Source organism: Chelonoidis abingdonii, chromosome 2 (genome assembly GCF_003597395.2).
Source record: "Chelonoidis abingdonii isolate Lonesome George chromosome 2, CheloAbing_2.0, whole genome shotgun sequence".
NCBI classification, from domain to species: domain Eukaryota; kingdom Metazoa; phylum Chordata; order Testudines; family Testudinidae; genus Chelonoidis; species Chelonoidis abingdonii.
The window spans coordinates 43,820,907-43,834,708 of NC_133770.1; the positions used below are offsets into that span (position 1 = coordinate 43,820,907).

A 13,802-nucleotide genomic window follows, 5' to 3' on the forward strand; every position below is an offset into this window, starting at 1 on the left:
TATACCATTTCGTCTCCTAAAGCAAAACAAACCCAAAAATGTTCAGCATGCACAAATGGCTCCATGCTGGGCAGATGAGAAAAGGAGAAGTGGACAGTTAAAGAACAAATTACTGGCTGCTCAAAAAGAATGGGCAGCTGAAAAATCCCTCGTGGACATTTGTGATTGGTCATCAATAGCAACTTTGTAACCGTGAGGAGGGAGACCCAAAAGAGAGAGAATTCAGACACCTAGGGCAGATCCTCAGCAGATATAAAACCTGTCACTGCTCCATTGAACTGAAGAAAAACCTATCATAGATAAACAGCTTTTCAATAGGTAGTGCTCTGCATTTTGCTTGATGCAGGCTACTTGACATCTTGGCTGGTGTCCACTTCAGGTATCCATGTAAATTGTTATAATATTCTGTAAATTTATCCATTTATCTCAAATCTGTTTGAGCAGACTAAGCATTATAAATACTAGTGATGAAAAAGCTGTTTTATTAACTGCAAAATACATCTTTTTTAATATATCCCCTCACAAGTGCCATATCAGCTATTCTAGCCAGGATTAATTTACTGTAATAAGAATGTAGAGTCTGTTTTCCTCTTTGTGTCGGTGCATTTCATACTGTATACCCAGGGCTAGTTGCTTTTCCATTATTCATATTTTGCTATCATGGGACTTCTTTTTGCTACCAGCACCATGCTCAATGAAGTGCACCACCATAAGGCCCAAAGTTCCTGGCTCCCAGTGTAGCACAAACAAATGGAAGCTAATAACTGTGGGAAAAGATGGCCATAACTATTACTGATGACTAGTGTGCTAGCAAATCTGAAAACTCTGAGTGCTGTGTGAGTCAGTCTATCTTCTGTTGCATTCGATGAAGTGGGTATTCACCAACGAAAGCTCATGCTCCAATATGTCTGTTAGTCTATAAGGTGCCACAGGACTCTTTGCTGCTTTTACAGATCCAGACTAACACTGCTACCCCTCCGATACTAGTCTGTCTTCTGTGATCACTCAGGACTCAATCCTGTTGGCTTTCGTGGGACTGCCTACTTGCTTAAAATTGAGTATGTTCTTAAGTGCTTTGGTAGATCAGGGCCAAAGTACTTAGCCTCTTGCAGAATCAAGCCCTAATAAACTTTATTTCAAAAGAGTGTATTTATCCTGAAAATGTACTAACAGTCAGAAGGAAGTAGCAAAGCAGCACCCCACCCCACCCCACCCCACAAGCACTCTCCCCTCTGATGATTTAGGTATCAGAGGGGTAGCCATCTTAGTCTGGATCTGTAAAAGCAGCAAAGAATCCTGTGGCACCTTATAGACTAATAGACGTTTTGGAGATGAGCTTTTGTGGGTGAATACCCACTTCGTCAGATGCATGTCATGCATGTCACGCTTCTGACGAAGTGGGTATTCACCCACGAAAGCTCATGCTCCAAAATGTCTGTTAGTCTATAAGGTGCCACAGGATTCTTTGCTGCTTCTGATGATTCAGTTTTCCTAAGTATCTCTTTGGACTCCGAATTAATTAGTCCCATTTCCCCTCTCTTCGTTCTAACATTCTGCGTTAGAAATACAGTTACTTTAGGACTCGTCCAAATGTGTGATTCTTTACTACACAAAGCTGGATTAGATCCAACTAATCCTTGTCTTTTTCATTCTGTTCCCATTATAAGTGTTCCCTATTCATTACTAGTGATAAAGAAGTCTCCAGTGCCTCAGTGGGATAGGATTTTCTTTTTTTAATCAACTTCTGTTTGCGTGGAGTTTTCCCAGCTTCAGTTGGAACAGCAGGATGACTTTTATCCTTAGTCACACTGATTTAATTATTGCAATCTTGCAGAACTCTTGCCTCTAGCACACGGATACTGATGCAATACTGATGACTGGAGGCTGATTTTACTCCAGAACTATGCTTTTGTAACACTAGCTCAGGCGGTGTCTAGATGTATATGCTTGGAAATGCATCAGTGTGTCAAGGTTAAGACATCTGTTGTCAGAAAGAAAGTCTTATTTTACACATGCAAATGAGATTCTGGATATAGGTACATTTGTTGCTTAGCCACAAAAAGTAAATTTTTTTGCTTATCTTACTGTTGTAAAAGCATTCATTGTGGGAGATGATAGACTGTTACTGCCCATCTTGCAAAATTTTCAGGCATTCTTGATGAGACTCTAGCAAAAGCATTAGCAATGCCTACTATATTCCAGTGTGTGAGTTAGATAATCAAACAAGAATCCCCAAAGAGATCAGTGAAAGATGAGTGATTTTAACAAGCTGGTCAATTTTAACTAGTGCCTTTTGAATTGGTCCAGCACCAGGAAACTAGAATATACAACAGATGCAAGCAAATGTCCCTGCAAATATTCTGTACTTTTTACTTGGGTTGAGAATAGATTAGAGGTTAATAAAGGTGTGCCCAATCTACTGGATAATCATCTCATCTAAAAGCCACTTGACTTATCATGTTTTAATAAATTTATAGGGAAAAATTTTCAAATCTGGGTAACTAAAGTTAAGGACATAGATATAAATATCTAATTAAAAGTGGCCTGATTTTCAAAGGAGCTGTGCAGCTGCAAGTCCTCCTGAAATTCATCACTTCTGAAAATCAGGCTGTGTCTAATCCTGTGCCTGCATATAGATCTCATAATTCACGTTAGGCACCCAGATCTGAAAATCTGGGCAAGAATATACTAACTCCACATATGTGGGGGAAGGGTATTATTAGCTAGATTTTCAACGTCAAAGTGCCCCCTACTGTCCAAGAATTCTTTCTAGAGGATGGATAAAAAGTCCATTTGAAAGAACTACAGCTCTTCCCACACTTCACGTAAGAAACTGAGCAGCTGGTAAGAATTATATTGAAGGGTCTTTTAGCCACTGTGCTTCTATTGTTTTTCTGTTCTCCACCTCCCTGCTTCCTTTTCAAAAAGCTTTTTAAAGGACAAGGTTTTCAAAAGTGATTAGTAATGGATGCTCACTGAGAGCCACCTTACTGGGGCCTGATCATCAGGAAGTGTTGAGCACCCACCCTGTGAAAGTCAAGTTCCTTAAAGGTGTCTCTAACTAAGAACTCAAAACCTGAGGCACCAAGAATAACTTGTCTCTTTTGAAAACCATGGTTTCCATTCCGGTTCTTATTTCTCCAGCAGCTTCTTTGGAGACTGGGAAGATCAGACTGTCTTATCAAGCAGTCAGATAACATCCCCTCAGGCTAAGCAGATGTTTCAAATATGTCTTTATTTACTAGATTCTTATTGGGTAACATGGACAGAAGCACCTAAATGACTTAGGAGCTCTTGACAATTTGACCCATGACATCATTATTCTATACCTTCCCTAGATTTTATTCATTCTTAGGAATTTTAATAGATACTCCTTTATTACTAAAGCATATCAGAGAAATATGTATGGAATAAACCAGATGTACTGTATGTGTCAATCACTTGCCAGTCTGCCATACCTGATCATGATTCACATTTAGATAGCGCTCTTTGTGTCCAAAGTAAACACTTTAATCATTCAAATAGTCCACACAATAGCGTTGTTTGGTAGGTAATTAAATATTTTTGTGTCTGACAGAAAAATATGGAATGTGAAATTAAAATAAGGTTTCAACTGTAAATAACTATTAGGACTTATTGAATTATTTCTGCTTGTTTAACAGGGCCTCAGCATGGCTGTGGTGGTTATTTGACAAATTCAAGTTACAGCTTTGGCTCTCCAGACTCTGACATGGATGGCACATATGACAAAAACTTGGAATGTGTGTGGATCATAGCTGCATCTGTAAACAAGCTGATCAACCTCACCTTCACCTCATTTGTTCTTGAAGCACAATCGTCTCAGACATGCAGATATGATTATGTCAATGTAAGAGAATCCATATTCTAGTCTAATCATGACATATATAAACGGCTTTGTTCAATAGGCTGGATCAGAGAATTAAAATTTAATCAGTAGAGGGAGATCTTCACAAAGAAATTAAATTGCTTGTTTTTGAAAATGAAAGTTCTTCAGTATGATAAATTATTGAAGGACTCAAGGTGAAATCCAGGCCCCTGGGAAGTCAAGGGGAATTTTGCCATTGACTTCAATGGGGATGGGTTTCACTTTCAGGATTTAACTGAATTGTAAGTATAAATGTGTAGCCTACTTAATATATAAAATGTCACAAACAAAATAGAACTTACACTGCAGACAAAGTCAAATACTTTAAAAGAACACTTGAAGAATTACTTTATCCTACCAAACTGTTTGAAAGCACTTCTCATTTTGAAACTTATGAAAAGGCAAATCCAGATAATGGATCCTCACGTTTTGACTCCATTCTGTTTTATATGAGTACATAGTAGGCAGGACACATAGTGGGACGTTCTGAAATGCTGGTGCCCAGTATCAAGTTGGGTATACTGTAGATCTTGAAAAGAATTTTCTACCAAAATATTTTTGATGGAAAATTGCTATTCAATTAAATGGACACTTTTGTGAAAACATTTTCATTGAAAATGTTTGAGTCTTCATCAAAAAATGAACTCCCTCACCCCAACCAAAAAGTTTGAATTTTTGGCTGCTTTCTTGAATTAGGGATCTAAAATAACTAGATCACACTTTCTAAGATAATTAGCTTATTTGAAGATGTGAACTATGATAATCAGCAATTTTTAGTGAAAGCCCAAGAGCATCTTTCTTTCTTTAATGGGAAGTAAGGGTCTTAAAACTGTAAAGTCAAATAACGATTCAGAGAACTAGACTTTTGTTAATCTATTTATGAATATGTTTATATTTAATGGCACAAGTGCCAAAAATATTAGTGAGGTATCCAGTGTCTTCTCCCCTTTTAGCTGTATGATGGAGATAATGAAAATGCCAATTTAGCTGGCACATTTTGTGGGTCCATCGTGCCAGCTCCATTTCTTTCTACCAATAACTTCTTGATGGTGAAGTTTGTCACAGATAGTTCTGTGCAAAGGGCAGGTTTCAATGTTACCTACGCCATTGTGGATCGTAAGTATTTTATTTATTTATTTATTTACCCCAAAGAGAAATGTGTAGGTAGTGGGTAGGTGCACTTCGCATAACTCTGTGAAATGTCTTATGACCAAATTAAAAGCAGCATCACTGGACTCCAGCTGCAGTCCAGTCTCTTTTGATTGCAGGATGATTGTCAGCGTCAAGAGCAGGGGTTCTCAAACTGGGGGGTTGGGACCCCTCGGGGGGTCACGAGGTTTTACATGGAGGGGTCGCGAGCTGTCAGCCTTCATTCCAAACCCTGCTTTGCCTCCAGCATTTATAATGTTGTTAAATATATAAACAAGTGTTTTTAATTTATAAGGGAGGTCACACTCCGAGGCTTGCTATGTGAAAGGGGTCACCAGTACAATAGTATAAGAACCACTGCTCAAGAGCAAAATGAGAACAATTCACCATAGAGGGTTAATATGTATCATGAGAATATGGAAAACAAATATTTCTCTGCATGTAGAACATATACAAGCACAGAGATTGATAGATGTAGCTTGACACTGTGATCAGAGTGTTTTCTATTTATACTTTGCTTCTAAAGAATCATCAAAAGATCAATGTGAAATCATAATGAATTCCAATAAATAATTAAGCAGTTTTGCTGAGGTGGACAGCTTTTTCACACGCCTTGTGGTATCGAGATACAATTAATTAAGTTGTTATTGCTTCCAATAGGGTTGTGTGGCGGAACATATAATGCAACTTCTACCCCACAGACCGCAGTGTCACCTAATTTTCCAAATGCCTATCCACCGTTTACTGTCTGCACATGGATCATTGATGCTCCGCCACAGCAGCAAGTCAAACTGGTGGTAGAGGCATTCCACCTCCATGCCAACCAGGACTGCTCTCAGAATTATCTAGAGTTCCAGGAACCAACAATGGTAAGACATGCACAATTCATGTCACTGGGCAAAGTTAGTAGCAACCATCTAGTTCTCACCTTGTTTGGAGCAGAGAGAAGAGAAAGATCACTGTTTGGGGGTACTGCGAGTCATCGTGTTAATGATACTGGATTAAATTCATTCCTACGCAGGGGGCCCATACAAGTCATTATGTCCTATCACTTAAGTCTCATAAGTGGCCTTATACAAATCCTGTGCACATGGAACATTTCACTCATTGTGTACAATGTTATTTCTCATAATTACACCAAACCATGCCCAACAGCAGGCTTTCATAAACAGACTTTATATCATATTATTCAAGAATCATGATAAAAACAAATATTCTTGCAAATAGTGGTGTTTATGGAAAAGGCACAGAAAGAAACAGTTTGTTTCCATTGTATTAAAATTGACTAAACCTTCTTTGTTTCAATTTGGGCATGAAAACAACTGCTAATTTTTGTTGCCCTCTAGTGGTGGTTGAAGATCAATTTTGAACATATTTAGATATTATATTACTTTTATGGAAATGTTTGAGCGTGATCTGTAAAAAAAAAAAAAATGAAAAAAAAATATACACATAAAAATGATGTCAGGAATACAGCAGTAAGCCTTTAACCCTGATCCCAAGCTCCATTGGTTTACCTATTACCATCAGTAATCAAAATGCAGTTAAAATTCAAATTTTTACACTGTGAAAATATTGTAGCAAAATGATACATTACATTTAATAAAAAAAGGATGTTTTTCTTGAATGTTTATACATGTAACAAAAATGCAATTTTGATACCTGAGAACATACAGAACATGGACTATTGCAGCTAGCTACTGATGACAAAGATAATGCCTTTATAAAAACAAGGAGGAGTCTGGTGGCACCTTAAAGACTAACAGATTTATTTGTGCCTAAGCTTTCGTGGATAAAAACCCACTTCTTCCGCTGCATGGAGTGAAAATTACAGATACAGGCATAAATATATACTGGCACATGAAGAGAAGGGAGTAACCTAACAAGTGGAGAACCAATGTTGAAGGTCAATTCAGTCAGGGTGGATGTGGTCCACTCCCAATAATTGATGAGGAGGTGTCAATACCAAGAGAGGGAAAATTGCTTTTGTAGTGAGCCTGCCACTCCCAGTCCCTATTCAAGCCCAAATTGATGGTGTTAACTTTGCAAATGAATTGTAGCTCTGCAATTTCTCTTAAGTTTGTTTTTGAAGTTTTTATTGTTGTTGTTGGTTGTTGTTGAAGAATGGCTACTTTAAAATCTGATATTGAGTAGTCACCTTCTACAGGACAGGCCCACCAAGGAAAATAACAGAACACCACTGACCATCACGTACAGCCCCTCTCCAGCACATCCTCAATGGCCTAGAACCTATCCTGGAAAACGATCCCCCACTTTCACAGGCTTTGGGAGGCAGGCCAGTCCTCACTTACATACAGCCCCCAAACCTGAAGCAAATACCAGCAACTACACACCACACCACACCACAGAAACACTAACCCAGGAACCAATCCCTGTAACAAACCCCATTGCCTTCTCTGTCCCCATATCTATTCTAGCGACACCAACCACACCAGGCACACCATCAGAGGCTCATTCACCTGCACATCTTCTAACGTGATATATGTACATTGGCCAAACTGGACAGTCTCTACGTAAAAGAATAAAGGGACACAAATCAGACATCAGGAACGGTAACATACAAAAGCCAGTAGGAGAACACTTCAATTTCCCTGGACACTCAATAACAGATTTAAAAGTAGTCATACTTCAACAAAAAAACTTTAAGAACAGACTTCAAAGAGAAACTGCAGAGCTACAATTCATTTGCAAACTTACCACCATCAGTTTGGGCTTGAATAGGGACTGGGAGTGGCAGGCTCACTACAAAAGCAATTTTCCCTCTCTTGGTATTGACACCTCCTCATCAATTATTGGAAGTGGACCACATCCACCCTGACTGAATTGGTCTTCAACATTGGTTCTCCACTTGTTAGGTTACTCCCTTCTCTTCATGTGCCAATATATATTTATGCCTGTATCTGTAATTTTCACTCCATGCATCTGAAGAAGAGGGTTTTTTATCCACGAAAGCTTAGGCCTAAATAAATCTATTAGTCTTCAAGGTGCCACCAGACTCCTCATTGTTTTTGTGGATATAGACTAACAGGGCTACCCCTCTGATACATAATGCCTTTATAAAATGCTGCCCTGGCAAGACAGAAGCAAAACACTCTATAATGCCAGCTTGGATTTAAACACTTGTTTAGTTGAGTTTTTTCCCTTTTTTAATGTAAAATATATAAATAAAATGTGTGGTGAGAGTATAAACTGCCCATCCAGAGAGTTGATGATGCTGAGTTTACTTTGCCTAAGAGTGAATCTGAAAGACAAGATTTTTAATCAGATTTTAATATGGCAACGTATCAGATTGCAGTAAGATCACCCAATGGTAGGTAGTTAAAGGGAATTACCATTTAACTGCAATTTGTAAATTACTCATTTATTTAATTCCAGGGTAACCATAGACAGGTCAATAGATTCTGTGGCACTGAAACTTTTGTAGTCCCTGAGTTTTATTCTTATGGTCGGACTGCCATTGTGACTTTCAAATCAGAGGAATACATGATTGATAACAGAGTCAGGTTTACCTATCAGACTGCAGGTAAGCCCTGAAGAAGTTTTTAAGGCATATGCCTACAGATTCTTTGTTCACTATGGAGAGTAAACAAGCAGTGACACAGAAATGTGTAAGACTTACAAATGTTTTGTTTTTCCTCCTCCCCCTGCCCACCTCCCCTCTGTCCCACACAGGTTGCAGCAGAGAATATAATCAGTCATTTGGTTATCTGAAGAGCCCTGGCTGGCCTGGTCTCCATCCCAATAACTTGGATTGTACCATCATTCTACAAGCTTCTCCGAATCACACCATTTCTCTTTTTTTTCATGCTTTCAATTTGGAGGACAGCAGCCGATGTTCTTTGGATTTCTTAGAGGTACTGAGAAATTATCTATTATGCACCTGATTCATGGCCCATGGAAATCCAGAGTCTTTCCTTTTACTTCAATAGGTTTGGCTCAAGCCCTACCTAAATGGACATTAGAGACTTCACTATTGCTATTAATTTTACACTGAAGGTGCTCAAATACTACAGTGATGGATGGCAGTATAAAATTCTAAAATAGATGTCTAGATAATTTCATCATCAGCTCGCTGCTCCTCATCCAGGGGTCGCTGTCTGCTAGGCATTGAGCAAGCTTCAAGATGGTGTAATTTACATTTGATGTTAACATCTGTGGAAAAACAGATCTATGGACTCACAGGCTGATCAGCCAGCACGAAAGTGCTAAAATCTCTTCAAAAATGTACCAAAATAATAGATACATGATCTGTAGTGGAAGATGTAGGATAGCTGAAAAGGTGTTTTCTAGATTGAGGAGAAAGATTCCTACCAGCCACATAAAGTCATTTTCTCATTCTTTTTGGGAGTGGTGAAGGTTTTACCATATATATCCTTAAGTTTCTAATGCAAATTGTGCAAATGCCAGAAATCAGAAGTTTATTTTGTGGAAGGATCTAGTCTTCATTTTTCCTCTGTTACACTCCTTACTTCACCCTCCTCTAGAGATGGGTTTGAACTCTGTAGTATGACTCCATCTCTGCTTTCAGTCTAGCAGGATGAAGATTGTCTTCACATATCTGGGATATTAAGATTTCTCAACAGGAGCAAAACATGTAGGGATATATTTTAAATATATTAAGCTTAGGCCTTATGCAACCAACTCTCATTGAAAGGAAAATGTACTATATCATAAAGTTTAGCTTAAAATCTTTGTTCTGTGCAGCCATTTAGAAAGCCTAGAGAGACTGGTTAACTGCCTTTTCTGCCTTCTGAGCAGCAACTTGCAGTAAGATAGAAAAATACATGTTGTGAATATTCACAATGAAACTTCAGTTGTGCCATACAGAAGAATTACAAATCCTTTGCTCTCTGTTGTGGTTTGTTTCCTTGTACACCATGAAAATGAATGAAATGTTAACAATGGGTTTGTATTCCTTTAAAGGTCAGAAATGGTAGTGATGCGGGTTCCCCACTACTTGGCAGGTATTGCGGAAACACTGTGCCCAATCCAATCTTCCCTAAAAATCATGTTGTATACCTGCGTTTCAAGAGTGATATTTTAGTTGCTCGCGATGGATTTGAGATCACTTGGACTTCATCACCAACTGGTAAGGCAGTGATAATTTGCTAATCACATCTAGCACTTGTACAGAATAATAGATCTGAAGGTTGAAAGGCACAAAATTTTTAATTCAGTGAACAAGAGGTTAAACTAAACGTTATCCAGACTAGCCTTAGATTATGTCAAATATTTTAGAGAGCTGGGAAAATTGAATACCATCTTTTTCATTTTAAGTTATTTTGTCTCAAATCAGCCAAATCAATAGATCATTGAATGCCTTCAGTTTTAGGTAAAACTCCCCATTGACCACATTATGGCCCATAGACAACTTGTGCCTCCCAATACTAGGGGGGGCACAATCTAAAGGGGAGAACAGGTGACTGCCCCATGTGTCTCCTCTGCCCAGTGACCTCCTTGCTTTGTGCCCAACCCAGGGCCACTGCACTCTCCCCCCTCCACCAGTGTTACCTGTGGGGGTGGGGGGTAGGAGGGTCTTTGCATGTTTGGCTACTCTACCTGGCAGCAGGAGGGAGCCACTTCTCACGCGACTGAAGCTGACTGCTCCTAGTCACTGCCTCTGTGCAGGATGGCCACTACCTAAGAGACAGCCTGGCTGGGGAGGCAGTGGCCCGCCCCACCCCTTTTGCTCCCTGCCCAGGACCAGCTGCCAGGGACAAGGGCCGAGTGAGTCAGAGCCCCATTTCCCTCAGCAAGTTTCCAGCTCGCTTGGCCCCTGTCCCCAGCAGACAGGCCTGGGCAGGGAACAGAGAGGGCAGGGTGGGCTGCTGCGCTGCACAGAGCAGTGACCCAGAGAGTCAGCGTGAGAAGTAGCTAGTCCGTCCCTTCCACTCCCCGCTTTTATCATTTTCCTGTGTGAGTTCATTCCAGTATGTAGTGATTGTCTGGTTTCACCCACATCGTTGCTATTGGGGCATTTAGTGCACTGGATGAGGAACACCACTTGTTGTTATAGGCATGTGTAGGACCCAGGGATCTTGAAAGGTGTGGGAGGGTGCTGATCATTGTAGCAGTGGAGATATGTCTGCTGGTTTTGCATCTATTATTCTGGCAGGGTCTAGTGCTGCTTTGGTGTCTCCTGGTTTGTGGGGAGCTTGCTTCTGATGATGATCTTGGAGAAGTTGGTGGGTTGTTTGAAGGCCAGAGGGTTCAGGAAAGATTCCTTTCGGGATAGGGCCCCCATCAAGTATGGGTTGTAGTTGTTTGATACCCTGTATGGCAGTGCTGGGCAACCTGTGGCCTATGGCCCGCACACGGCCCGTCAGGGTAATCCACTGGTGGGCTGTGAGACAGTTTGTTTACATTGACCATCCACAGGCATGGCTGCCCGCAGCTCCCAATGGCTGCGGTTTACTGTTCCCGGCCAATGGGAGTTGCGGGAAGCGGCACGAGCTAGTTGCAAGGTTGCCCACCACTGCTGTATGGGTTACAATGGGGGTGAAACCAGACAATCACTATGCTCTCGAATGAACTCACACAGGAAAATGATAAAAGATAAATACACCACATCATCTGCCGGTGAACACTTTTCACAAAGTGATCACTCTATATCTGACCTATCAGTCCTCATCCTCAAAGGAAGCCTGCGCAACTCTTTCAAAAGACAAGCCTGGGAGCTTAAATTTATAACTCTGATAGACACTGAAAATCATGGACTGAATAGAGACACTCGAATTATGGATTATAACAATCTATAACCCACTAACAACCCTACCACAGCTGCTTCCCCACACTTTCTTCCCTATGATTGGAGAGGTGTTGACAGGCCATTTCACCTTGAATGGTCCTTTGAAATATGTTAACTACATACGCTAAAGAATCTCTTCCACCCTGTTTAGCTGTGACAGTCTGAGTACATTTCCCAAACCGGAAGAAGAGCTCTGCATAAACTTGAAAGCTTGTCTCCATCACCAATAGAAGTTGCTTCAATAAAAGATAATACCTCACACATCTTGTCTCTCTCCATTCTTCCAGACCATGCTATCTTCCATCATCCCTGAGTGCTAACACCATGGAAAAGAACCTATAAAAATATTGGTATAAAGCAACTGCTTTGTACAGTATTTTGTAGAAATAAACATTTAGAACTAATGAATTACCCTCTGTTTCCAGGATGTGGAGGAACCTTATATGGAAACACTGGTTCATTTGCCAGCCCTGACTATCCTGCAACTTACCAGAACAATACTGATTGTGAATGGATCATTATTGCTCCCAAGGGACGAATTGTTACAGTTAACTTTGTTTTCATCAGCATTGATGACCCAGGTGACTGTACTAGGAACTACCTGATACTTTACAATGGGCCAGATGCAAGCTATCCACCGACTGGACCATACTGTGGGATGGTATGTATTCTTTATTTTGGTGTAGTAGTTCTTTCAAAGCCATTGTTACTCATTTGATATTTAAAATTGCTTACCTAACTCTCAAAGCAATGATATATGGACAATAAATAAAGCTGAATAAACTGGGCTTCTGTTGCATTCTATTAGGAAGCTCTCTAGTCTTTTCAAATGGAGACATTATAGTGACATCTACTGGGCGACATCGAGACTTTTTTTTTTCCTCAGAACTCATCTGCTTTGTGTGTGTTCCAAATGATGCTAGTAACAGCCTGGGGGCAAAATCCACCCGCTATGCTCCAGTGCCAAGTGTAGCAATGAATGAACTGAAATTGAGACCACAGTTTTTAAACCACATGTGGCTTTTTTAATGGGTAAATGGGGAGTCTGCATATCAGACTGGCTCTGCTTATATCGAATTATATTGTCATAGAGTAACGTTTAAAGATGTGAATTAGTTTTTTAATATTCTTTTTCTCTTTAGGAGACAAACATTGCTTCATTTACTGCTACATCACATCAAGTCTTCATAAAATTCCATGCTGACTATGCAACTTTACCATCAGGCTTCCAGTTAACTTGGAGCAGCTAGAACCATTATTCCAAGGAAGTACAGTCCCTCAGTACTTAGCTATGTTGCAGAGACATTAGGGCATAATGTGACTGTTTGATATATGACTGTGATCACTAGAATAAAAGTAAATTACTATAAATATAGATGTGCAGTTAGAATTATTTCAAACAAATTTGAGCTCCTTTTATATTTAAAAGAATGTCTGCTTCTTTACACACAACTGTGAAATGAGCTGGATGTTAGTATTTGAAATATAATGTGATTTTTAAAAAATATGCTACAAGATTTGAAATACATGTTCTCTAAGCAAGTAATTTTCTAAAGATATGTATAAAAATGTATTTTGTAACTTACTGTCATAAAAAAATTGTTACACAGAAAATATGAACACAAAATATACAGCATCTGAGGTGCTAGGAAAATAATCTCAAATGAAAAAAAATACTTCCAGATCTGATTAGGGCATTTAGACACATAACTGTAATTAATTAATCAGCTTTGAAAACCTCAACCATCATTTCAAGTACGTTTGGATAAAGCTAATCTTTTTCAGAAACAGTCCCCATCTTGTAAATATTTACATGAGTAACTTTACTTATGTTGGTAGTTCTATTGAACTCACAGGACTGAGTACTTTCAAAAACTATCCATTTTATTTAAGACCTTGATCCAGCAAAGCACTTAAGCATATGCATTAAAGTCCATGGGATGACTCACATGATTAAAATTTACCATGTGTCTAAGTGGCTGCAGGATTGAAGCCTTA

At 39.5% G+C, this 13,802-nt stretch overlaps 1 protein-coding gene across 1 annotated transcript in view; it reads left to right on the plus strand.

The window, feature by feature from the left end:
* Nucleotides 1–13,337, plus strand: part of CUBN (cubilin) — a 223,416-nt gene extending 210,079 nt beyond the window's left edge. Inside the window, 8 exon segments of the mRNA XM_075062312.1 lie at nt 3,663–3,868; nt 4,840–5,002; nt 5,696–5,904; nt 8,432–8,579; nt 8,729–8,910; nt 9,980–10,145; nt 12,230–12,465; nt 12,947–13,337. Coding sequence (XP_074918413.1) covers nt 3,663–3,868; nt 4,840–5,002; nt 5,696–5,904; nt 8,432–8,579; nt 8,729–8,910; nt 9,980–10,145; nt 12,230–12,465; nt 12,947–13,054 — 1,418 coding nt within the window. The 3' untranslated portion in view covers nt 13,055–13,337.
* The last annotated feature ends 465 nt before the right edge of the window (nt 13,338–13,802 follow it).